General features: G+C 43.8%; 1 protein-coding gene across 2 annotated transcripts in view; it reads left to right on the top strand.

Moving 5' to 3' along the window:
* The window catches only part of TDP1 (tyrosyl-DNA phosphodiesterase 1), a 172,985-nt gene that overhangs the window by 67,959 nt on the left and 78,425 nt on the right, over positions 1 to 26,601 (top strand). For both annotated transcript variants that reach the window (XM_033952485.1, XM_033952484.1), the window contains 3 exons: positions 531 to 579; positions 9,508 to 9,574; positions 14,571 to 14,678. In XM_033952485.1, coding sequence (XP_033808376.1) covers positions 531 to 579; positions 9,508 to 9,574; positions 14,571 to 14,678 — 224 coding nt within the window. The remainder of the gene's footprint in view (positions 1 to 530; positions 580 to 9,507; positions 9,575 to 14,570; positions 14,679 to 26,601) is intronic.

Here is a 26,601-nt window from a genome sequence, read left to right as displayed (position 1 = left end):
CTTTCTGGTGGAATTCAATTTGTCATATATATAAAATGGAAAAAGTAATGGCATTACAACAAGGTTATATTAAAAAATTTAATAAAATATGGGGACCATTGACAAATTATTCTACTGATCAGATATCATAACACATGTATAGAACATATAGAGGGGATAGGGAAGGGAAAAATATTGTAATAATAATATGATATAAAATTTTGATAAAGGGTTTCTTTAATTTACAATGTAAAAACATTTATTGATAATTTCAAGTGTTTCTTTATAATTGAATGTAATACATGTATTTCACTTGATGTAAGAATTTAAAAAGAATAAAAATTATTTACAAAAAAAAAAAAGTAATAATTATATTAGAATGGGGAGGGGAATGTATATTGTGGAAATAAGAAATGTTTTTTTAAAATTTGTAATTGTTGGACAACATAGCATACAGATTACTTTAAACTCACAAAAGTTGAGGTTGCTTTACTGCTATGTGGAATTAGACAACCAACTAAAATATCTTTTCAAATATCATTGCTGTTTAGGTCTACCCCTCTGTGCATAATGTCAGAACCAGTCTGGAAGGATACCCAGGTAAGACACACACCCCACACACACACCCCAACCCCTACCCCTAAATATCCATTACAAGGCATTCCTGGCTTTGCTGGAAAATGAAACACTATCCTCGCATGGCACTTCAACCTCCGCCAGATTCTAACTGAGTACTTGGGCTCTAGGTAGGACTGGGAAGGGAAAGCACTCGGCAGCCAGTCAATACCACACTCCTATCTTTGAGGGGAGGGGAAAAATCACCTTATTGGAAACTGCTGTTTGCCAGGTAATCCTCCTTCCAACTGAGAGTAAGTAAATTGATCTGCAGAAATACAAGGACATAAAAATTTTGCATAAATATAAATAGTCTCCATACCCTTTGATTCCCAGTTTGAAAGAGTGAATGTCTATTGGGGACAAAAGAGAATTAGCTTTTTTATTTTTTTTTTAAGACACCTTCTTCCCTCTAAAATGTGTACAACAGAGTATAATAGCCTTAACTGAAATGCCGGTTTACATGGATATAGTTATAACATTATTGTATCAACTACTGTTTATACAGTGGGGGGTTAAAGCCTTTACCTAGTTTCAGGATACTTTGCAATTGTTTAAATGTTTAGTACGACCTTTGAAAATACATTAGTATAATGCTTTTCTTTTTCTTAGTTATTTGTGTTCAAAGTTAGAGAATGACATGAATAACAGTCCCTATGGATAACTGTGGAAAACCATATCCATATCATTCTTTAAGGAGAGAGGGAAGAATCGGAGTATGAATGGGCACAGCCACTGACCCTCAAGCCTTGCATTGAAGAATGCTGGTATAGAAGGACAGGTTGAAATAGACACTAAAGAATGACACAGAATTGTTTTCCGCGGTTATCTGCGGAGATGGGAACAGTGATAAATTTTGTCAAGTTTCAAGTTTTATTAATTTTGATATACCAACCATCAAGTTAATATCTGGCCGGTTAACAATAAGTTTAAAAGAAAGAGAAACTGAAAGAATTAAAAATATTGTGTGTATACAAATAACTTTTACAGGACAAACTAGACAGTGAGGGTAGAGGGGAGGGGAGGGTGAAAGTTACATATTTGAGAAGAAAAAAGGAGATAGTGGGGTTTGGATAAAAACATAAAAGGGGGGGGGTCGCTTTATCAAAGCGGTTTGTTGTTGATAAGTAGAAAAAAAGATGATGGCTCTAAGTGTTAGCGAATGCATCACGAAATAGGAAAGTTTTTAGGCCTGTCTTAAATTTGTCGAGTCGTGGTTCGTCGCGGAGTTGCTGTGGTAGGGAATTCCAGAGGGTAGGAGCAGTTACTGCGAAATTTACTTTTCGTGTATAGTAAAAATCTTTTATGGAGGGGATGAAAAGAAGTTTTTGATCAGTTGATCTTAATGTGCGTGGGGAACATTGGGGAATGAGAAGTTTATCAAGGAATGAGGGCAGATGAGAAAGTTTTATTTTAAAGGAGAGTAAAATGATTTTATAGGTGATGCGGTGAGTAATGGGGAGCCAATGTGCTTTTTTTAAGAAAGGAGTGACATGGTCGTATTTGCCTATTTTATAAATAAGTTTTATTGCTGTGTTTTGTATTAGTTGTAAGCGTCTAATTTCTTTTTGAGGAAGACCATTGAGAAGAGAGTTACAATACTCGAGATGAGAAATTACTAATGAATGTATCAGGATAGTGATTGAATTGATCTCTAGGACAGAAGTTAAAGATCGAATAATACGTAATTTGTAGAAACAAGTTTTGACCACTGAACTTATATGATCGTGAAAGGTAAGATCCCTGTCGATGATAACACCTAAAAGTTTTATTTTAGTGTCCATTTGAATTGGTGTAGATTTAATTGAGATATTGTCCAGTAAGAATTCATGTCATTATCCCAGGACAAGCAGGCAGCATATTCTTAACGTATGGGTGACGTCACCGACGGAGCCCCGGTACGGACCTTTTTAACTAGAAAGTTCTAGTTGGCCGCACCGCGCATGCGCGAGTGCCTTCCCGCCCGACGGAGGAGTGCGTGGTCTCCAGTTTCTTCGTTTCCGCGGAGCGAAGAAGACGCATGTGGTATTCAACGGCTGTTGAACACTCCTTTTTTGCCTTCCCGCTCGCGTTATTCTGATTTTTTCTGCTTTTTTCCTTCGGGTTTTTCTTTTCTGTCTAATTTACAAAAAAAAAAAAAAACAACTTTATTTTTTCCTTTATTTTTCAACAGGCCCCGGCGGGGCCTGTTGCCATCATACAAGCCTCCGGCTTTGATTTCGCTGAGGCCGTATTCCCCTTCATGCCCCCTCAGCCGGGTTTTAAGAAGTGCCAGCGGTGTGCACGCCCGATTTCCCTTTCGGACCCACACAACTGGTGCCTACAGTGCTTGGGTCCGGAACATCGGGCTGACACCTGCACCCGCTGCGCGACTCTTCAAAAACGCACACTTAAAAATAGAAAAATTCAGCAGAATCTCCTCTTCGGCACCGGTTCTGCTATGGATCCGACCCCGACGTCGACGGCACCGCCGAAATCGGCACCGTCAACATCGACACCACCTGATCCTTCTGCGGGGTCGATGGCGCAAGGTAAGCCAGCTAAGAAGCCTTCCACTTCCCTCGAGCGCCCTCCAGCCACGGCGGTGACACCGGTCCTTCCGACGTCCCGCAAGTCCCGTAAGCGCTCCGCTCCGATAACGGTGAGTGCCTCTTCATCGGCCTCCTCATCACCGGAGCGTAGAGCGGCACCTATGGTACCGAAGAAAAGTAAAACGGTACCGGTGCCCCCATTGGAGGACCGTATCTCGGCCATCCTCCAAACTAAATTACAGGAGCAACTCGAGCACCAGCTTCAGGAACTGCTCCCAACCCTGCTGGCACCGCTCCTTCCGGTACCGGTCCGGCCCGAGCCTCGCACCACTACGCCAGTGGCCACCCCCTCGGTACCGATGAATACTTCGATGCCGGTCTTATCGGCACAGCCTACATTACAGACCTGCACGGCGGAGGACCCATCCCGAACCCAAGATCGACATCGATCGTCTCGGGACCGGGATCGACACCACTCCTCCCGGGACAGAGATCGGCACCGGTCTTCATCCCCCGGCACCGTATCCATGAGATCTGGCAAGTCCCTTTCTAAAACCCGCCATGCTGAGCCGGCCATCAGGGACCCTGACTTATGGGAGCAATCCCCCCTCGGTACCGAGGAGGATGCCTCTTCCACTGATGAGGAACCCTCCATGGCTGAATCCACCTCCAAGCCCGAGCAGTCCTCATTTACAAAATTCCTTCGGGAGATGTCTGGGGCTCTTTCCATCCCACTCGAGTCCGACTCCAAGAAGTCCCAGGCCTTTCTAGAAGCCTTGGACTTCGACCAACCCCCCAAGGAATTTCTCAAACTCCCCGTCCATGATATTCTGCGGGAGACGTTTTATAAAAACTTGGAGAACCCCCTTACTGTTCCAGGTGCCCCTAAGAAACTGGACAGTTTATACAGGGTCATCCCTATCCCGGGATTTGATAAACCCCAGTTGCCACATGAGAGCCTCCTAGTAGAATCCACTCTCAAGAAATCTCATGGTTCCAGTGTCTATGCCTCCACCCCTCCTGGCAGAGAGGGTAAAACAATGGATAAATTTGGAAAGCGCCTATACCAGAATGCCATGCTGGCTAGCAGAGCCAACAATTATTCATTTCATTTTTCTTTTTATATGAAATATCTGGTACAACAACTTTCTGCTCTGCAAAAGTACATCCCTGAACGCAAGGTCCCTTTGTTTCAGCAACAAATTTCCACCCTCCTTCAGCTCAGGAAGTTCATGGTACGCTCAATCTATGACTCCTTCGAGCTCTCCTCCCGTGCCTCTGCTCTGGCAATTGCTATGCGACGCCTTGCCTGGCTGAGAGTATCTGACCTGGATGTCAACCACCAAGACCGCCTTGCCAACGCGCCCTGTCTTGGTGATGAACTTTTTGGGGAGTCTCTAGATACCACCACACAAAAACTTTCGGCTCATGAGACCAGATGGGACACCCTCATTAAGCCTAAAAAGAAGACTCCGCCGACACGACCATACAGACCTCAGTCTTCTTACCAACGTCGCTTTTCTGCTAGGCCGCTGAATCCTCCTCAACAGCAATCTCGTCGGCCTCGCCAACAACAACAACAACACTCTCAGGCTCGCTCGCAATCTCACCAGACAGCTAAGCCTCTCCCTCAAACTAAGCCTCCTCAGCCCTTTTGACTCCTTTCTCCAGGGCATAGCCAGTCTCCAACCCTCGCTGCCTCTGCCTCAACCTATCGGGGGCCGCCTCACCATCTTTCTACGACGCTGGGAGGCCATCACATCAGACCTGTGGGTTCTAAACATCATCCGTCACGGATACTCACTAAGGTTTCAGACTCTTCCTCCAGACCACCCTCCCGTAGAGTCTGCTTCTCACTCCTCCCAAACTCCTCTCCTCCTCAGGGAGGTCCAATCCCTCCTCCTTCTCAATGCCATCGAAGAAGTTCCACCAGACCAAAGAGGTCAGGGATTTTACTCCCGCTACTTCTTGGTACCCAAGAAAACAGGAGATCTTCGTCCTATCCTCGACCTCAGGAACCTCAACAAGTGTTTGGTCAAGGAAAAGTTCAGGATGCTCTCACTTGCCACACTTTATCCTCTTCTGTCTCAACACGACTGGCTATGTTCCCTGGACCTCAAGGAGGCCTACACTCACATCCCAATCCATCAGGCTTCACGTCGCTACCTCCGATTCCAGATACTCAATCACCACTATCAGTACAAAGTGCTTCCCTTTGGTCTCGCATCTTCGCCCAGGGTGTTCACCAAGTGCCTGATTGTGGTAGCGGCCTGTCTCAGGTCCCACAACCTACAAGTGTTCCCCTACTTGGACGATTGGTTGGTGAAAGCAACGACCGCTCCACTTGTGCTGCAATCCACTCACCACACCATCTCTTTCCTCCATCTCTTGGGGTTCGAGATCAATTATCCCAAGTCGCATCTGCTTCCCACGCAGCGCCTTCAGTTCATCGGAGCACTTCTCGATACCAACTCCATGAGAGCGTTCCTTCCTGCCGACCGGCACCGGACACTGCTTCACCTCTGTCGACAGGTGCTCCTCCAACCATCCATCCCTGCTCGCCAGATGATGATTCTTCTGGGTCACATGGCCTCGACAGTCCATGTGGTTCCTCTGGCGCGACTCCATTTGAGGATACCGCAATGGACCCTCGCCAACCAATGGTCGCAGACCAGGGATCCTCTTTCTCATCCCATCTCTGTGACATCGTCTCTTCAGCATTCTCTTCAATGGTGGTTGAACTCCTCAAATCTTTCCAGGGGCCTCCTTCTTCATCCGCCCCCTCATTCCATGATCATCACCACAGATGCCTCCCCCTATGCATGGGGAGCTCACATAGGGGATCTACGCACCCAGGGACTCTGGACCCCTCAGGAGCGTCAACATCACATCAATTTCCTGGAACTCAGAGCCATGTTTTATGCTCTCAAGGCCTTCCAGCACCTTCTCTATCCTCAGGTTCTTCTCCTGTGCACGGACAACCAAGTCGCCATGTACTACATCAACAAGCAAGGCGGCACCGGATCTCGTCTCCTTTGTCAGGAGGCCCTCCGAATTTGGACCTGGGCCACAGCCCACAATCTTTTTCTCAAAGCGGTCTATATCCAGGGCGAACAGAACTCCCTGGCCGACCAGCTCAGCCGCATCCTTCAACCTCACGAGTGGACCCTGGATCCTCCCACTCTCCACTCCATCTTTGCTCGATGGGGCACTCCACAGGTGGACCTCTTTGCAGCTCCTCACAACCATCAGCTGCCCCAGTTCTGCTCCAGACTCTTCTCTCCACATCGTCTGGCCCCGGATGCATTCCTACTCGACTGGACGGATCGGTTCCTCTATGCCTTCCCTCCACTTCCTCTGATGTTGCGGACCCTGTTCAAGCTCCGCAAGGACAGGGCCACCATGATTCTCATCGCCCCTCGGTGGCCCAGACAACATTGGTTCTCCCTCCTGCTTCAACTCAGCTCCAGGGAGCCCATTCCTCTTCCTGTATTTCCTTCTCTGCTTACGCAGCAACATCAGTCTCTGCTACATCCCAATCTGTCTTCCCTCCACCTGACAGCTTGGTTTCTCTCGGGCTGACCTCTCCAGAAAACCTGTCTCAGCCAGTCAGTCGCATTTTGGATGCCTCCAGGAAACCCTCCACACTCCAATGTTACCATCAGAAGTGGACCCGGTTCTCCGCTTGGTGTCTCCTTCATCATCACAATCCCACCTCTCTGGCGGTGGAAACTGTACTGGACTATTTGCTCGCTCTCTCCGACGCTGGCCTCAAGTCGACCTCAATCAGAGTCCACCTCAGTGCCATCACTGCGTTTCATGAGCCTATCCTTGGAAAACCCCTCACGGCTCATCCTCTGGTTTCCCGGTTCATGAGAGGCCTCTTCAATATCAAACCACCTCTTCAGCCTCCCCCAGTCGTCTGGGACCTCAATGTGGTTTTGTCAGCCCTCATGAAACCTCCTTTTGAGCCTCTGGCTACTACCTCGCTCAAACTTCTCACATGGAAGGTGCTTTTCCTCATTGCCATCACCTCTGCCAGGAGGGTTAGTGAGCTACATGCACTGGTCGCCGATCCACCGTTCACTGTTTTTCACCATGACAAGGTGGTTCTGCGTACCCATCCTAAATTCCTTCCTAAGGTGGTTTCAGCCTTTCACCTCAACCAGTCCATCGTGCTGCCTGTTTTCTTCCCTAAACCCCATTCTCATCCTGGGGAACAGGCTCTTCACACGCTGGATTGTAAGCGTGCCCTGGCGTACTACCTTGACCGTACCAGGGCTCACCGCTCCTCTCCTCAACTTTTTCTGACCTTCGATCCTAATCGTCTGGGTCACCCTGTATCTAAACGAACGCTGTCCAATTGGCTTGCTGCCTGTATTGCGTTCTGTTATGCTCGGGCCGGCCTGTCACTGGAAGGACCTGTCACGGCCCACAGGGTCAGAGCTATGGCTGCTTCTGTGGCTTTCCTCCGTTCCACTCCTATTGAGGACATCTGCAAGGCGGCCACTTGGTCTTCAGTTCACACATTCACTACTCACTACTGTCTGGATGCCTTCTCCAGACGGGATGGACACTTTGGTCAATCTGTGTTACAAAATTTATTTTCCTAATGGCCAACCATCCCTCCTCCCTCTCTGTTAGCTTAGAGGTCACCCATACGTTAAGAATATGCTGCCTGCTTGTCCTGGGATAAAGCACAGTTACTTACCGTAACAGGTGTTATCCAGGGACAGCAGGCAGATATTCTTACGACCCACCCACCTCCCCGGGTTGGCTTCTTAGCTGGCTTATCCTAACTGGAGACCACGCACTCCTCCGTCGGGCGGGAAGGCACTCGCGCATGCGCGGTGCGGCCAACTAGAACTTTCTAGTTAAAAAGGTCCGTACCGGGGCTCCGTCGGTGACGTCACCCATACGTTAAGAATATCTGCCTGCTGTCCCTGGATAACACCTGTTACGGTAAGTAACTGTGCTTTCTCTATTCAAGGTGTCCTTCAATCTTAAAATATTTATACAAAGTCTTCAATACAGCTGAGCTGTTGGATCAATGAATTCTGGGGTTTTGTTAATTAAAAGCTGAACTGTTGCAAGCTCAAAGCACTGGAGTTCCATCTTGTTGGAAAATAAAGTACTTGGAAACGTCTCAAATTTCAGGCAGAAGTTTCTGCTGTAGTAGGACATTTTTGGGTTTATTTGGAAAAATGTTGTGGGCCTTGTTTTTTCAGGACATAATGTAGTTTTAAAAAGGGGTGGAGATATAAAAAATCCTAACTGATGAAGCTTATAGAGTAAGCAAAATTTCAACATACTATTATAACTCAAAACTATCTCGGACCTTGCATAGTCACACACTCTTCTGCAACAGTCTTAGGCATACTGCTTCCTAGGAAGAAGGCCTTCAAGAAGTGCAAATGTCTGGCATACCTAAACCTGAGTGTCAGTAAGCTGGCTTGTGGCTGCAAGGTATAAACTTGGGGTCAGTATTCAGTGGCAGTTACCTGGGTAGGAGTAGCTGCTCACTGAGTCCATTACCCCGATGCTGCTGCTAAGAATCTGGACGGACGGTCTCCTCTTGAGGAAGTGGTAAGTGCATCTTTTTCTGTCAGCAGCTATGGCACCAAGACGATGGATACAAATAAAATACAAGGAGTTTATTAAATAATATAAAATCCATGCATTGGAAGGACTTAGCACAGGCTGTGTTTTGGCAATTATGCCTGCTTCAGGATCACTGTTTGCTTTGATTGCAAGTGGATCACTGTTTGTGTTTATCCCGTAGACAAGCTGAACTTGCAGTTGAGCTTTTAACTTGCAGTTATCTTTTTGTTCTTGATAATATTTGCAAACAGTGATCAACATGTAAGGTTGTAAGACTCCTGACGCAGGCATAGTTGCCGAAACATGGCTATGCCAAGTCCTTCTAATGCGTGGATTTGATATTATTTAATAAACTCCTTGTATTTTATTTGTATCCTTCATCTTGATGCCTCACTTTTTTTCTTGTTTTCTGCTACACACCCATGAGGCTTGCATTTTCTATTTTGCTCAGCATGTGATAAAGTACCATGTGCTAGATCTATGTGCCATCTGTGTGCCCATTGTTCATCCATTACATATCTAGTTTCTACTCATCACTTGGCATGCAGTTGGCACTGAACTAGTGTGCGCTCTCATGTCAGTGTGGTACATTACTGCATTTGTGTGCCAACAGCTTGTGCCGCTTGGTAAGCGGGCCCTACAGTCTCCAGTGAGAAAGTTGTATATCATCACTGCACAGTTTATCCAGGATGGTATGCATAAGGTTCAGAAACACATTTCTGAAAGGTATCTGTTGTCTTCTTTTCTGATTGTAATTGTGATTTGTGTTTTTGTTTCTCAGCGGGTGGTTCTCTTCCGTATAGTTTAGAAACTTCACAGAAACAGCCCTGGCTGCATTCCTATTTCCAGTAAGTGCCTGTCCTCCACTGCTCTGTTTTAAGCATTAAAACCTGCCATTCCTATCCTTGAAAGAATTTGGGATCATTTTATATGTTACTATATCACTGTCCTAAACCCATTTGGGGCTGTAACTTGTTGGAACTGAAATCAGATGAATGTCACATTGTCTAGACCAGGGGTAGGCAATTTCGGTCCTCAAGAGCCACAGGCAGGTCAGGTTTTTAGGATATCTACAATAAATATGCATGAGATGGATTTGCATCTCAAGGAGGCAGTGCATGCAAATCCATTTCGTATATATTTATTGTGGATATCACTGTGGATTCCCACGCCTCCGCCAGCTGCCATCTGCAATACAGGCTTTTGACCCCTCCCTGGTGCATCATCTGATGCACAGGGAGGGGCCTAAGGCCCTGAACGGCTCAGATGCCTCAAGCCCCACCCCTTGGGCAGGGTGTTAGGCGTCTGAGCCAAACAGGGCCTAAGGCCCGCATTGCAGACGGTGGCCGGCAGAGGAGCAGGAGGGACTGACTGAGCATCCCTTCTGCTCCCCACTAAAGGTACCAGGGAGGAGGAGGGGCCGATGGAGGATGGTCTCCACTTGCAGGAGGGAGTGGGCATCCCTCCTGCCATATTTAAGTTTGAGTGGAAGCATCGGGTGGCAGGAGGGAGTGGGCATTTTTTTGGATCAGGAAGGGGGCGTTTTGTTGGGGGGGGGGTGCTGTCAGGAGATTTTTTTTTTCTTTTTTTTTTTTATTGGGCAGATATTTTGCTTGTGCTATTGCAAAACAAATGAAAAAAAGGCCAGGCAGACCTGTCAGTAACACAGTTACCAACAGGTCTACAGTAATCGGGTTTTAGGATCGGTAAACCCGATGCTAAATAGCCAAGCAATGTAAGTGAATCAATTGCTTGGCTATTTTGCATGGGGGTTTACTAATTTGCATGACCAGATCGGAAAATGGGTGATCGAGGGGAAAAACACGCGGTGGGCTACTTTGTGAATCGGGTCAGTAGCGACAATCGCTGACTTTAGTGAATCTAGCCCATTATCCTGTTGGCACGCATTGCCTAGAATGCACTAACTGGATAACGGCTGAGTTAACGCTGAATCACTTAGCATATTACCTACTTAGGAGTTGCTGAGTGCTTCTGTGTTAAATTCTAGCAGTCACTGAGCACTAATGACTGCATTACCTTACAATCTGCATGGAATACTCTCAAAAAGAAAAATGTTAGATTTACAATTAACATGTGCTAAAATCCATGTTAACTCCAGATCCTAATGCCCTTTAGTCAACAATGGTTTTAAGTTTTCAGTGGGTTTACTTACCTAGCAGTTCCCTCTTCATTTTGGTTTTGCTGGTCAGTTTGAACCAGGGCCAGGATTTGGAACCACAACCACTCAGAGATTTTATGCCTATTTTTAGGGTGGATTTGATTTAAATCAAATTGATTTTAAATTGCTAGTCAGAAAGGCTCGATTTAAATCATGCCTGCGACACTATGAATAAATTAATGGAATTTATTTACAAAAAATTTTAAACATTGCATGAATATACAACCTCATTCTACATAATTAGACACTAATCCTTATTTCATGATGAATAACTTTTGGATTATAATGTTTTTTAAATAGCAAACTATCTTTAGATAAATTTTTCCTAAAAAAACATTTTATTTAAAAAAATCCAATTTAAATTTTTTTAAAAAACCATTGATTTTTATCTCTGCCAAGAGTGTTTTCTGAATCCCTGCAATCAAGAGTCTAAGACTAGCTACTAGGTATTAACACTGTGAATACTGATTAGCAGGGGCAATGAATGTTGCCTCTACAGCATACCCAGAGACATTCTCCCCAGGGAGCAGAGTGCTTGCCCAGCCATTAAACTACAGTCCTGTGCATGATGGTGCATAGTCTTGCTGGCAAATCACCAGATCAGCTTTCTAGTTTTGGTTAAAGCATGTCCAGTTGCTGCTTTAAATCCTGTCTGTCTGTCATAGAGGGATTTGATGCATCTCTTTGAGTATTCTGCAGTGCCATGTTGCTGCAGAGGTGCCCTTGTACTTAATATGCTTTCTTTTTTTTTTTTTTTTTTTTTTTTTTTTTTTTTTAATTCTTTATTCATTTTAAAAATCTTTCATCAAGTGTACAATATTCATAATAAACACAATGAAACAAGGCACTTGCATATCTTATCATTATATTCTAAACATATTAATGTAACCCTCTCCCCATCCTTCCTCAAACCCTTCCTTCATGTAACGAATCCTATATTTGTATCCCTCCCCCCTTCCTATTATTATATCATGTCTGACTAATAGGAAAATGGCATTTACTCATGACAAAAAGACGCTAATGGTTACTGGTGAAGATGCCATAAGATCCATTTTCAGCAATAATTTGTTGGCGCTTGGAATTAACGCAATCGTTCTGTGGTTGTTACAGTCTTTGGCATCACCTTTCTTTGATATAGGTATGAACAGTGATCTACCCTATGTTTTTTTTTCCTTCCAAATCTGTTGACACAGTCAAGGGTCGCCATGATAGCACCTTCTGAGCTTCTGATTAATTCAATTGGAATACCTTCGATACCAGGAGACTTGTTTTTCGATAAAACTTTAATTGCTATTATGACTTCATCTTTTAAAATATCTGATGGTTTTTTTCACATCAGTTTCCAGTTCATTCTCATTGCCTTTTTTGTATAAATTTTCTGTGTGTTCTTTCCATCTCTTTTTAATGCTTTCTGGATCATTAAATATCATTCCATTGGCATCTTTAAGTATCCCCAATTGAGGTTGGAATTTCTGCTGCAATCTTTTAACATCCTGATATGCGAAGCTGGTTTTTTGTTGGTTTTTTTTTTCAATTTACATGTTCTGATTCAATTTTCTGATAAGTATAGAAACATAGAAACATGATGGCAGATAAAGGCCAAATGGCCCATCTAGTCTGCCCATCCACAGTAACCATTATCTCTTTGTCTTGCTGAACTTGACTTTGAAACACTAGGTTCATTTGTGATATTTTTTTTCTATTACCGGATGATGTTGCTTGTCTTCTTTGATCAGCTACTTTTACGGTTTCTTCTGAAATCCAAGGTGATTTCTTGGCTTTCTTTCTCTTCTGGAGTGTTTTGGGGTTTTTGTTTTTGTTTTAGCTTCATCACTAATTACGGTTTTGATGTCATTCCATAACTCTTTGGGCTCTCTATCTCCTGTCTAATCTAATCTTCATTTTATATACCGAATCTACTCCCTAAGGAGCTCGACTCGGTTTACAGTTCGTTAAAAAATGAAACATAACAAGTATTTTAATTATAATTGTTATACATATTAAACGTATTGCATATTATTTAAAATATTATAGAATATGAATATAAGAATGATATGGTGTACTTAAAGTGTTACATGAAGGAAAATCAAGTGTGTATTTATAAGATCATATGAATTTTATTGATGCACTTGTTGTGATATGCAAAACTGAATAAAGAAATTAAAAAAAAAAAAGAAACATAACAAGTAAAAACTGTGGGATAAAAACAGAAATTGGTTAGATTAGATGGATGGAAAAAGTTAGAAAAAAATATGTTGAATTGCTTAAAATTACTATACGACAGTGAAAATCAAATTAACTATTGTGAAAACAACCAGGTTTTTAAACTTTTTTGAAATTGAAATAATTGATCTACCAGTCTTAGAGAATCTGGAAGTGTATTCCAAATTCTCACCAATTTAAAAGTAAAGATTTACTAAGCTTCCCAGGGCATTTAATACCTTTCAGAGAAGGAAATGCTAATCTGTGAATTGTTGTAATTCTTGAATAGCAGAATCTATTGGAATTCCCACTAAGGGGAATCAAAGAGTCAAATATTCCATAAAGGAGTTTGAAAACCACACATACACACTTGAACTGTATCCTATGATGGACCGGAAGCCAATGGAGTTTTCTCAGCAATGGGGAAACATGGTCGTACTTTCTCTTTCCAAAAATAAGTTTGGCCGCTGTATTCTGTATTAACTCCTGTATTAAGAAAGTCAAATATGTTGTTTAGTTTTATCCAATAGTCTGATGGAATATTTTCAGTGTTGTATTTTGGGAGGTCTCTAATCTTCTTTTTGCGAAACACATGTCATAAGCTCATGGTTACTTCCACAGTTGGCACCGGGTTTAGTCGTTGCAGTGAAAACTGCAGATTTCTATCTCTGTCCTATTCAGATTTAGTCATTTTAATTTCAATACATGCATTGAGAACTGAATATGCCAACACTGATTGGTTTCCAGTAAAGCATGGCTTCAGGCAAGGATGCATCTTGTCACCTTACCAGTTCAACCTTTATGGTGAAGTATTTAAAATACACTTTCACGAAGACAATACACAATGTCAGATGGAAAATAAACAGCACATCTTAGGCTTGATTATAGTGTGCAGTTAAAAAATGGAGGAAAAAGCCTCAGTCTGGGACCCTCCCACCTCCTCAAAGGTGGTTAACAGGTGATTAGGCGTTAACCTCACTGGCAAAAAACCTCCGTTGTACTCCAGAATGTAAGAACCTTAAGCAGAGCTGTTAATGCTAAACGATAGAAGACTCCCAATACGTTTCAAAAATTAAATGTAATGGGTCTAAGAGCGCAGTGATAAATTGAAGCATTGTGTGATATTTATTTGCTCATCAATGACAATTTTCAGAGATTAATAGTTTTTGCTCAGTGAACAAGGACAAGCTGCAATAGAGGTTTCTACCATAGCCTGGAACACTAAATGCTCCAACGCTCATGGAATTCTCTTAGAGCATTTAGGGCTTCGGGCTGTGCTAGAAACCTCTATTGTGGCTTATTAAAAGAGGCCTTAATTAGCAAAGCAAGCTCTCCATAAGCACAGCAATCTGAAGGCATCACTGTTTTGATATACTGTGTTAAACATCAGGCCATTTGCTGATTCAGAACTTAGCAAACTATCTCACTTGGTTGAATAAATTCTCATCTTTTTAAATTTGTAGTAAGTGGACAGCAGAAACATCTGGCCGGACCAGTGCCATGCCCCACATCAAGACCTATCTGAGGCTATCTCCAGACTTCCAAAAGCTTGCCTGGTTTTTAGTCACAAGGTATACTTTATTCTTCTTCTGAAGTGATGTCTTAGGGGGATATCCGTGTATGTACTGTAAGCTTTGTCAGGGGTTAGTGTTTAAACAAAAGTTACTGTCATATCTCAATGCAGTTTCCGTATGTCATATTTCCACAAGTCCTTAAAGATATTAAAAAAAAATGTTGTTTAAATTTAAAAGCCTGGTTATTCTACTTCTTAAATTTACAAATTCAAAAAGTAAGTATAATTACCTAACATCATATTGCTGCTATTTTCTCGGCTTCTATCAGATGCATTTCTGGCTTTGTACAAAGGGAACTAAGATGGGATCCATGAAATGAAATCATTAAACAGCCACGTTGAATGGCAGGTTTTCATGTGAAACCACTGACAAAAAATTCATTAACAGACATTTCAGGTTTGAAAGTAAATGATTGGACAGATATCATGGATGATTGGACGGATATTGTGACATACAACAAATTGATTGGCTGTTGTTTGACAGTGTCCTTTTGAAAAAGCCGCCGCCATTTTTTAAAATTTTGCACAAGCCAGAATTGCATCTGATAGAAAAATTGGGCTTGATGGACCATTGGTCTGACCCAGTAAGGCTATTCTTATGTTCTTATGAGGAGTTGGCTCGATTTGCTTACCTTTATTTTGAGCCCCATGCAGCCATCACACAGACGGTACCGTATGTAAAGTAACAAACAGCTGAAAACTGAACTCAAGAGAGGATACTTTCATAATATCAGGGGGAAATGTCTATACAAATATATAGAAATGAATATGCTGGAAAGAAAAGGAATGACCTCTAGGAGTCGGAGAGGAAGCAACAGAACCAAGGAACAGGCAAGTAAACGTTTTAAGCAAAGTACTAGTACATCTAGAAGAATCATATGTATTCCCTGTAGTTTACAAGTTATGTTATTTGAATACTGTGCTAAAAGCACCTTAAAATATTTATAGGCTTGGTCTAGATATGTAAGATGTAAATTAGTTCTTTTGTTAATATAGAATTTGTGCATAAAGCTGCATGAAATTGGATAAAGTTTGAATCAAAGAAGGCAAAAATGGGTTTCATTCTAGGACCTTTGTAACCAAATAATGCTGGCAAGGAGAAAAAATAAATTAATGGGCTGGAAAAGGTATGGGAGTCTACCAAATAATTTAATCTAGCCAGAAAGTGAGCTGTTCATTGCAATATGAAATACAGGGAGAAATATGTGCAAAATACTACGGGATCCCCGTCAACATGGATTTACTAAGTGGAGATCCTGCCAATCCAACCTGATCAGCTTCTTTGACTGGGTGACGAGGAAGCTGGATGTTGGGGAGTCCCTGGACTTCGTGTACCTGGACTTCAGTAAAGCATTCGATAGCGTACCACACCGCAGGTTGCTGAGCAAGATGAGTTCTATAGGATTGGGCGACACATTGACGAAGTGGGTTGGGAACTGGCTTGGAGGTAGGCTTCAGAGGGTAGTGGTGAACGGCACCACCTCTGAAATGACGGAGGTAATCAATGGAGTGCCGCAGGGCTCGGTCCTGGGCCCGATCCTATTCAACATCTTCATAAGAGACTTGGCAGAAGGGCTGCGAGGTAAAATAACATTATTTGCTGATGACGCCAAACTAAGCAATGTAGTGGGCAAAAGCACAACAGACATAAATTCAATGTCCGACAACATGATGCACGACCTACTCCTACTGGAGCGCTGGTCTAGGTCCTGGCAATTCAGCTTCAATGCCAAAAAATACAAAGTCATGCACCTGGGCAGCCAAAATCCATGCAAGACTTACACCCTTAATGGCGAGATCCTAACAAGAACTGAAGCAGAACGAGACTTAGGGGTGATCGTCAGTGAGAACATGAAGACTGCCAATCAAGTGGAGCAAGCTTCATCCAAGGCAAGGCAAATCATAGGTTGCATAAGCAGGAGTTTCGTCAGCCGTAAGCCTGAAGTCATTATGCCATTGTATAGATCCATGGTGAGGCCCCACCTGGAATACTATGTGCAATTCTGGAGGCCGCATTACCGTAAGGATGTGCTGAGACTGGAGTCGGTCCAGAGAATGGCCACCGAATGGTCTCAGGACTCAAGGATCTCCCGTGCGAGGAATGGCTGGATAAGTTGCAGCTGTATTCACTCGAGGAACGCAGAGAGAGGGGTGACATAATCGAGACATTCAAGTATCTCACGGGCCGCATTGAGGTGGAAGAAGATATCTTCTTTTTCAAGGGTCCCGTGGCAACAAGGGGGCATCCGTGGAAAATCAGGGGCGGGAAACTGCATGGGGACACCAGGAAATTCTTTTTCACTGAAAGGGTGGTTGATCGCCGGAATAGTCTTCCACTTCAGGTTATTGAGGCCAGCAGCGTGCCTGATTTTTAAGGCCAAATGGGATAGACACGTGGGATCTATTCACAGAGAAAGGGGAGGGGAGGGTCATTGGGGTGGGCAGACTAGATGGGCCGTGGCCCTTATCTGCCGTCTATTTCTATGTTTCTAAGTAGGAAGATTCACCTTCTCCACCAACTTATCCTCTTTCAGCTTGAAAAATATATATATATATGTTTATATGTATGCATGTACTGTAATTATATTTCGAGATCTAGAGTTATATTGCACACAGACAGATACAACTGCTTGCTCCTGGGTTTATGCACACAAATTCATTATTGGAAAACAGTGGGAGAAAATAGGCCAGTGTAAATAACTGTTACTGTACCATACTGGGTACAATAACAAGAGAAATAGTAGGGGGCTATTTTCTGTCTTTATTTTTGCTCAAGGGAAAAGCAAAATGCCTTCCTTTCTGCTCTCAAAAAAAAACTTAGCCATAAAATGTTTAGATTAAACCACCCCTGAAATGGCTTAACTCCCTGTATACAGATCTTGTTCTGAAACTGGATTTTTGGTGCACATCAAAAAGCCTGTGCCATAATTTGTATATTGTAGTTCATGTGTTGAGCAAAGAACTACGTTTTTATTGAAATGGAGTGCTTTGGAAAGACAGTCTCTTTAACAGCGCCCGCCTTGTTCTGGCTTGTATTTGCATGCAGTTGTGTAAAACTGGGTCTGGGTTCTTATAGTATGTTTATATACAGCAGTGGTTCTCAACTCAGTCCTTGAGCATTCTCCCAGCTAGTCGGGTAAATTTGCATTCATAATGCCATTGTATTCAAATCTATCTCATGGGCAGTCATTGTACAGGGGTCCCTCAAGACCACCCTTTTGGCCATTTTATTTAATGTATATATGCTTCCAATTTGCCATGTGCTTTCCTGTTATTCTGTGTGTGGTATGAACATAAGAATTGCCGCTGCTGGGTCACACCAGTGGTCTATCGTGCACAGCAATCTGCTCATGTGGCAGCCCCTAGGTCAAAGACCAGCGCTCCAACCAAGACCAGTCGGTTCAGCAGGAACCTGTCCAACTTTGTCTTGAATCCCTGGAGGGTGTTCTCCCCTATAACAGACTCCGGAAGAGCATTCCAGTTCTCTACCACTCTGTGGGTGAAGAAGAACTTCCTTACGTTTGTACGGAATCTATCCCCTTTTAACTTTAGAGAGTGCCCTCTCGTTCTCCATACCTTGGAGAGGGTGAACAACCTGTCTTTTTTTTTTTTTACTAAGTTTGTTCTCTTCAATATCTTGAATGTTTTGATCATGTCCCCTCTCAGTCTCCTCTTTTCAAGGGAGAAGAGGCCCAGTTTCTCTAATCTCTCACTGTACGGCAACTCCTCCAGCCCCTTAACCATTTTAGTGGCTCTTCTCTGGACCCTTTTGAGTAGTACCGTATCCTTCTTCATGTATGGCGACCAGTGTATAGATGCAGTACTCTAGGTGAGGGCGCACCATGGGGAGCCTGTGTGCTTTTATTAGAAGGGGCGTAACGTGATCAAATTTAGGAAGCATTTAAAAGCTTGGTTCTTTTCCCAGGCTTTTTCATTATAGATAATGTCTGTCATCTTTTTGGATTGCATAAAGACTGTATGAGTTTTGTTTTATTTCTTGGTGTTCTGATGAGTATTGTGCATGTTTATTGTAAACTGCCTAGAACTATTGGATGGAGCGGTTAAGAAATAAATATTCTGAAAACCCAACTGGCTGGACTGGATTGAGAAACCTTTGTAGAGTGACACAAGCATCAGAGTGCTTGCTGTGCTTATGCATTGTGGGCCAGATTCTGCAAACAGTGCCTATGTTGGCGGCCCCCTTTAAAAAAATGCTGTTGATCGCATCTCAGTCATGCTACGGTGCCATTTGCCGAATCACACCTACCGCTAAACATAGGCACCAGTAATATATAAAGGCATACATTCTTGCCTATGTTTGACAAGAATTGCATCTACAGAGATACCTAGCAGCACCTAAGGTCATTTTCAATGTAAACCATTCCTACATTGATCTTTGGCGCCGTTAAGCATCTCTGTAGACACGATTACTGCATACTTTTTTGGAGGTGCCTAAGGACAATTTTTTAAATGATGTTTTTTAAACAACGTCAATAACCACGTCAATTAACACCAGTTAAAACGATTAAGTTAGGCAGCAGTAGGGCACCCACTGACTCCTAACTTACAGCCAAATGGTTATGAACAAACTTGCAGATTATATTCCATATCCAAGACCTCAAACACCCAAGACACGACTTAATTTGTTTCGTGTCCTTACTGGGGCGACGTGTTCATCATCGATCTTGTTCAATTTATTAATGCAGGCAATACCCAAATGTACCTATGGGGTGCTGTGATTAAATAAAGAAAAGCACTTACCTTATAGCCTGTCAACTACCCAGCTGTTTCACTGGCAAGTTTCCTCAGGGGCTAATGCTCTTCACTTTCATCTCATTCTGCTTTTAAATCCGAATTATACAGAGGCTCTCCTAGCACCACTTATATTAAAATCTATAACATAAGTGGTGCTATTGCCTGCATTAATAAATTGAACAAGACTGATGAGGAATGCGGCACCCCAGTAAGGACACGAAACGAATTAAGTCGTGTCTTGGGTGTTTGAGGTCTTGGATATGGAATATAATCTGCAATAGTTTGTTCATAACCATTTGGCTGTTGTATTAGAAGTTTTTCCATTGATAACTTGGATTATCCTAACTTACAGTGCCATTTAGGGTCCTTTTATCAAGGTGCGGTAGGGGTTTAACACGCGGAATACCGCACGTTAAACTGCCTGTCGTGCTAGTCGCTAATGCCTCCATTGACGAGGCGTTATTTTTTTTTTTGGCTTGCCGCAGGAGTTAGCGCGTGATTAAATGTCTGCGCTAACCCCGCTAGCGCACCTAGATAAAAGGAGCCCTTAGTGTATTTGGGCCTATGGGCCTACCGCATACCAATCAAAGTTAGACGCCATATGTAGAATCATGCCTAGAGGCTCCTAAATTTAAATACTGGTAGGTGTCATAATCTTAGGTGCTGGTATATTAAGCCAGGGTTTTCTTGGCCTGTTATACTGGTGCCTAATGGAGATGCTTACCAGCACCAAACTCTATTTACGCCCAAACTCTGCCCCCAATCATGCTTACTTACCATGTAGGTGCCTCAGTGTAGATGCCTACCATGAGGCGGTAGGCATCTACCGGTTAATTTTTAAAAAAAATTGGTTTAAATTGTTTTATAATGATGCTTTCAATTAACAGCACCAAGCCAATTAAAAAAATTAAGTTAGGCACCTAAATCAGGGTACCATCTTAAACATTTAGCCATCAGGTTAGGTACCGCCCTAATGGGAGCTTCTAATGCTGGAATTGGGGCCTTTAACTATGGTACCTGAGACAATGGAGGGTTAAGTGACTTGCCTAGGGTCACAAGGAGTGGTGCTGTGATCAAACCTGCAACCTCAGGCTGCTGAGACAGCCACTCCCAGGGATCTCAAAGTCCCTCCTAGAGGGCCGCAATCCAGTCGGATTTTCAGGATTTCCTCACTGAATATGCATTGAAAGCAGTGCATGCATATAGATCTCATGCATATTCAGTGGGGAAATCCTGAAAGCCCAACTGGATTGCGGCCCTCAAGGAGGGACTTTGAGACCTCTGGCCACTCCTGCATCTTTGTTACAAAAGCTCTATGTTTGGAAGAACCTCTGGTAAAATAACATGGGAATTCTCCCTATCCTGTCTTGGACATGAGAATTTCCCTGTCATATACAATCTGAAATCTACCTGCATGTGTAGTTGATGTTGGTGCACAAAATAGTTTCTTATGTTAATCGAATGTCGATTAAAATCATGAAATATAATTTCCCACAATATGAGTTGAGTCTTTTCCTTTGAACTGAGAAGAACAGGATTGTGTGTGAGATTTAGCTTACTGCCACAATAGCTCAGTAATTCAAAATTACTTTCCAGGGGGTTTGTCTCAGCAGAGGTATTTTATCTGCCCCGCCCCCCCCCCCCCCCCCCCATTTTAAGAATTGAGACATTATCTGGGATAAGGAAGAACAGGTAGGAGGCAATGGAGGAAACGCAAGTGTGTCTCAGCTTATTTGGATTCCGCAGGATTCTATTGTTTGAAAGTTTCTGCTCTAAAATGACATTTGAAAATGGATCTGTTACCATTGAGTACTATGTAAGCTCCTGTTAGAGAGCAAGGAAGTCGACATCTTTCAGAAGGTATAATAGACTGTTGTAACATCATCTGTTTAGGAGCACTCAAAAAAATTCTAAGGATAATTCAGAATACAGCTGTTTGATTGATTTTTTGGGGCCTTCTGTGTGCCGCGTTACTGATGATGTCATCAGTACACAGAAGGCCCCAGCGAGAAGGCCGTGATGCAGCCTGTGAGTGCTGCTGGCCCGACGCTCCTCTGCCGGAAGGTATTTATGGTTGCGGTCGGTGGGGATCGGTTGGGAGGGAAGGATGGAGGGTCAGCAGGGGTTCGGCGGGACGGGGGAAGCGTGGCTGCTTACGACTAAGGCTTATTTTGGGGGGTAGGACTTATATTAAGACCTACCCTGAAAATCATGCTAGGGCTTATTTTTGGGATAGGTTTTATTTTTGGAGAAACACAGTATATAAATTGATTTGATATTCTTTTGTATATATAGCTTAGTTCTTTTTTATTTTCTTATTTAAAGTTTTAAGTAGCATTCCATTTGGTTATTTTTCTGCAGGTCTAAAAGTAATGATTCTTAAAAAAAAAAATATATATATATATATATAATACACAAACACACACACACATTCTGGGGTTCATAATCAAAACAAAAAAGTCTAAAAAGTGGCCTAAATGGGTACTTGGATGATCAAAAAGCCTGATCGTCGAAGTACCCATAACCAAAGCTAGCTTTAGACGTATCTAAAACCAGCTTAGGCTTTTCCCCTGCCCCTAAACGCATAGAGCGAAAAGAGGCGTTTTTAGAGGAGGGGAAAGGGCGGGAGATAGGCCAACCTACACTTAGTCGTACAGCAGGTATAACCAAACCTTTTGACAGGTTTCCTAGTCGGCATTATACGTTTTGACTTAGACCAAGTCAAAACAGGTAAAAGTGCCGAAAAAGGGGCCGCTGAGCTGATCGCAGCGGCTGCTGCGATCAGCTCAGCGACCCCGGCAATCTGCCTACCCTCCCCCAGCAACGATTGCAGCAGGAGATATGGCTCATTTCTCCTGCCGCGATAGCGATTGCCCACCCCCTTGAACCGCGGCACTTCGGGATGAGGATTACAGGAGGGGAAATTCCCTGCTGCGATCCTCATGCCAAAGTGCCGCGGTTTTTGGGGGGGGGGGCGATCACTCGTGGCAGGAGAGATAGCCAATCTCTCCTGCCACGATCGCCCCCCCCCAAGACATGACCGGGGAGGGAGCCCAAGCCCTCCTGCCCAAACAACCCCCCTCCCCTGATACAATCAGTACAGGAAGGAGCCTAAGCCCTCCTGCCCTGGCAACCCCCCTGCCCCCCACTCCACTAAAATACGGGCAGGAGGGATCCCAGGCCCTCCTGTCCTGATGCAGCCCCCTCACGTCTGGCCCCCCCCGCACCCCTGATCGCCCCCCCCAAATACTCCCCCACCCGCTGACCCATGAGACCCCCCACGACCCCCCCATATCTTAAGAACGTTGGATGGACGGACGGGTCCCAAGCCCGGCTGGCCGGCAGGCCCGCCATCCTAAGAATGGCGGGCCTTAGGCGCCTGGACCAACCGGAATTCTTTTTGACAAGACACCGGTTACAGAATCCAGCTTTTAGGCAAAGGACTGGCTCCTCCTTTGCCTAAAAGGTCTGGTTTTGGGTGTTTAGGCTTAGGCTTTTTTGGGGTTCATTATTCTGTTGTAAGTGTAGACGTAGTGGTGGTCTGGCCGTTTAAACAGCTGAACGTAGAGGCAGGCCATTATTTTTTAAAAAACCTCCTTTTCGACGGTTGGTTTTTTGTTTTTTTTAATATGGACATTTTCCCTACTTCTACTTTCAGTGTTTAGGGCCTAGGCCAAAAGGGGACTTAGACGTTTTTCTACCCAACATACACAAAAGCTATTGCAGTATTGCAGCTTCATTTAATGTCAAACTGTTTGGTTTTTTAAAATTTGGATTAGGAAAAAAGAACAATTTCCCACTGTGCCACCAATCAACTGGAGATAGTGACGTCAGACTGATAGGGTTTAAATTTTCATATTAATGGAAGAAAGAGAAAAGAACAGCAGAAGTGCATGCAGTGTGCAGGCAGAAATATAATGTGCTTTGTGCATTGACAACTTGAGTCAAAATGAAAACAAAAAAGTGTGTGTTGCTAATGAGACTATTTTCCATGGCCCAACAACTAACCAAAATAAGAGAATGATTAAATACTTGTTTATATATTGGCTTTTTAAAACACAATAATTAACTGAAACCCTTTCCAGGCACATTTGCACTGATTACAGTCATCGCTGGGCATGTGTCCAAGCTGCACTCGCTTTCCATCAGAGCTCAAATTTTTGAAAATCATATTTCTCCAGGGCATCTTGTGACTTGTGGCTCAGGAAGCACTCTAGCTTGTTGTATAATGAGCTGCTGGTGTATTTTTATATTTTATTCTATCTGTTGTCATGGGTGCCATGGTGGGCGCTATGAAGAAGTGGTACTACATACAGGGCTAGAAAATTAACCAGAAGGACATAGAAACATAGAAATTGATGGCAGATAAGGGCCACGGCCCATCTAGTCTGCCCACCCTAATGACCCTCCCCTGCCTTTACTTTGCAAATAGATCCCACGTGTCAATCCCATTTGGCCTTAAAATCAGGCACGCTGCTGGCTCAATCACCTGAAGTGGAAGATCATTCCAGCGATCAACCACCCTTTCGGTGAAAAAGAATTTCCTGGTGTCACCACGCAGCTTCCCGCCTCTGATTTTCCACGGATGCCCTCTTGTTGCCGTGGGACCCTTGAAAAAGAAGATATCCTCCTCTGCATCGATGCGGCCCGTGAGATACTTGAACGTCTCGATCATGTCTCCCCTCTCCCTGCGTTCCTCGAGCGAGTATAGCTGTAACTTATCTAACCGTTCTTCGTACGGGAGATCCTTCAGCCCCGAGACCATCCGGGTGGTCATTCTCTGGACTGATTCCAGCCTCAGCACATCCTTACGGTAATGCGGCCTCCAGAATTGTACACAGTATTCCAGGTGGGGTCTCACCATGGATCTATACTGAGGCATAATGACTTCAGGCTTACGGCTGACGAAACCCGTAAGCCTGAAGTCATTATGCCTCTGTATAGAACCATGGTGAGACAAAAAAGAATTGAGCAAAGTTGGCATTGTAGAGATTTCTGCTTAAAATAGAGGGAGGGAAGGATGGAGAGGGGTGAGTTGGGACACGGAAGGGAAAAGCATGGCCCCAATTCATAAATATGAGTCCAACGTAAGTTGGACGTTCTTAACCCGGGGACTGCCTGTATATCTCAGGGTAAGTTGCATTCAGATACAGTAAGGATTTTACATCACAGGGTAAAAAACCTCCTGAACTCAAAAGAAGTGGTCCAATAAGGCAAATAGTAAGAAACTTATCTTTAAAAGTGACTTTCCAAAGATCAAAAGGAACTGCTGTTATTGGGATTTGAATCAGGTTTGCAGTCACAATAAAACAGGAACAGCAAAACCCAGAAAATTGCTGTACACAAAAATGTCAGTACCAATATCCACAAGTACCATAAATTACTACAAATTATTTAATTAAGAGGGGAAAAGCCTCAGAATCTCTATGGGGAAATGTCTTAAATCTCAAAATCCTGGAGTAGGTAACATCACAGGGTAAAAAAAAAACTTCTTCTGAACTCAAAATCAAAACATTACAAAAAGTGGTCCAATAAGGCAAATAGTAAGAAACTTATCTTTAAATGTGGCACATTGTTGTTTCACAGAAGAAGGTCCAGCTGACGGTAGCCAGCATGTTTTGCAAATTGGACCAAATGAACTTTGTGACACTTTTCTGAACTCAACTAGATTTTTCCAGCCAGTGTTAGGGCATATTCTCATATATGGTGCTGTGCTGTGAAATCGCCCTGTGTGATATTGGTTTGCTCTGCTGTCTATGAAGAACATCAGAAGTAAGTAGCTGTGCTTCTCAAAGGAGCTGGTTACATGGCTTTGGCCAAGAACTGTCACTGTAATGAGAGGATTAAGCCAAACTAGGAGGAGATAATAATGAAATAGGATATAATTGGAATTGTAGAAACCTGGTGGACAGAGGAAAATCAATGGGATGTAGCGCTGCCGGGGTACAAGCTCTATAGGAGGGACAGGACCCACAAAAAGGGGGGAGGCATAGCACTATATATAAAGGACTCTATCCACTCGGTCGGGATGGATATGGCAACGAAGGCAGAGGGGCTAGAATCGCTGTGGGTCAAGGGTGAGGGCATAAAACTGGGGCTGTACTATCGACCACCTGGTACGCCAGAGGGAGTCGGACACGACTTGGAAGCAGAATTGAGACAGGAGTGCAGGACTGGAAGTGTAACAGTGATGGGGGACTTCAACTACCCAGGGATTGACTGGAGTACGGGTCACTCCAACTGCACTAGGGAGACAGGATTTGTAGAAACTGTGAAGGACTGCTTCATGGAGCAACTAGTCAAAGAACCGACGCGAGGGGGTACTACTCTTGGCCTCATCCTAAACGGATTAGGGGGGCCGGCAAGAGGGGTAGAAGTGGGAGGACCACTAGGCAACAGTGACCACAACACGATCAGATTCACATTAGAAAGAGGGACACCCATAGTTAGGAGGACCGCAACAACTGCGCTGAACTTCAAGAAAGGGAACTATGTTGCTATGAGGGAAATGGTGGGGAGGAAGCTCAGAAAAATCTTTAGGATGGAGACTGTGGGAAGCGCCTGGACCCTATTCAGGGACACCCTGCAGGAAGCACAGAGAATGTACGTCCCCAATTTCAGGAAAGGCTGCAAGAACAAGCGATCAAAGGACCCGGTTTGGATGTCAATAGAAGTAAAGAGGGCGATAAAGGACAAAAAAGTTTCTTTCCGGAGATGGAAAAAGGACCCAACAGAGGAAAATCATCAGGCGCATAGGAAATGCCAAAAGGAATGCCACCGGGAGGTTAGACAAGCAAAGGGGAAGTACGAAGAGGGGCTGGCCAGGGAGGCGAAAAACTTCAAGGCATTCTTCAGTTACGTTAAGGGGAAACGACCAGCGAGAGAGGAGGTAGGGCCGTTGGACGATGGGGACAGGAAGGGAGTGATTAAGGAGGAAAAAGAGGTAGCTGAGAGGTTGAACACGTTCTTCTCGTCGGTCTTCACGAGCGAAGACACATCTAATATACCAGACTCAGAGGAGCTCATGAGTGGGGAACAGGCTGAAAAATTAGAGCACATAGAGGTAAGTAGGGAGGATGTCCTCAAACAGATAGACAGGTTAAAATGTGGCAAATCACCAGGCCCGGACGGGATCCACCCAAGGGTTTTGAAAGAACTAAGACAGG

The sequence above is a fragment of the Geotrypetes seraphini genome, chromosome 7, assembly GCF_902459505.1.
Source record: "Geotrypetes seraphini chromosome 7, aGeoSer1.1, whole genome shotgun sequence".
NCBI classification, from domain to species: Eukaryota; Metazoa; Chordata; class Amphibia; order Gymnophiona; family Dermophiidae; genus Geotrypetes; species Geotrypetes seraphini.
The sequence above is the reverse complement of the archived record's forward strand: the minus strand, read 5'-3'. Positions and strand labels throughout refer to the sequence as shown.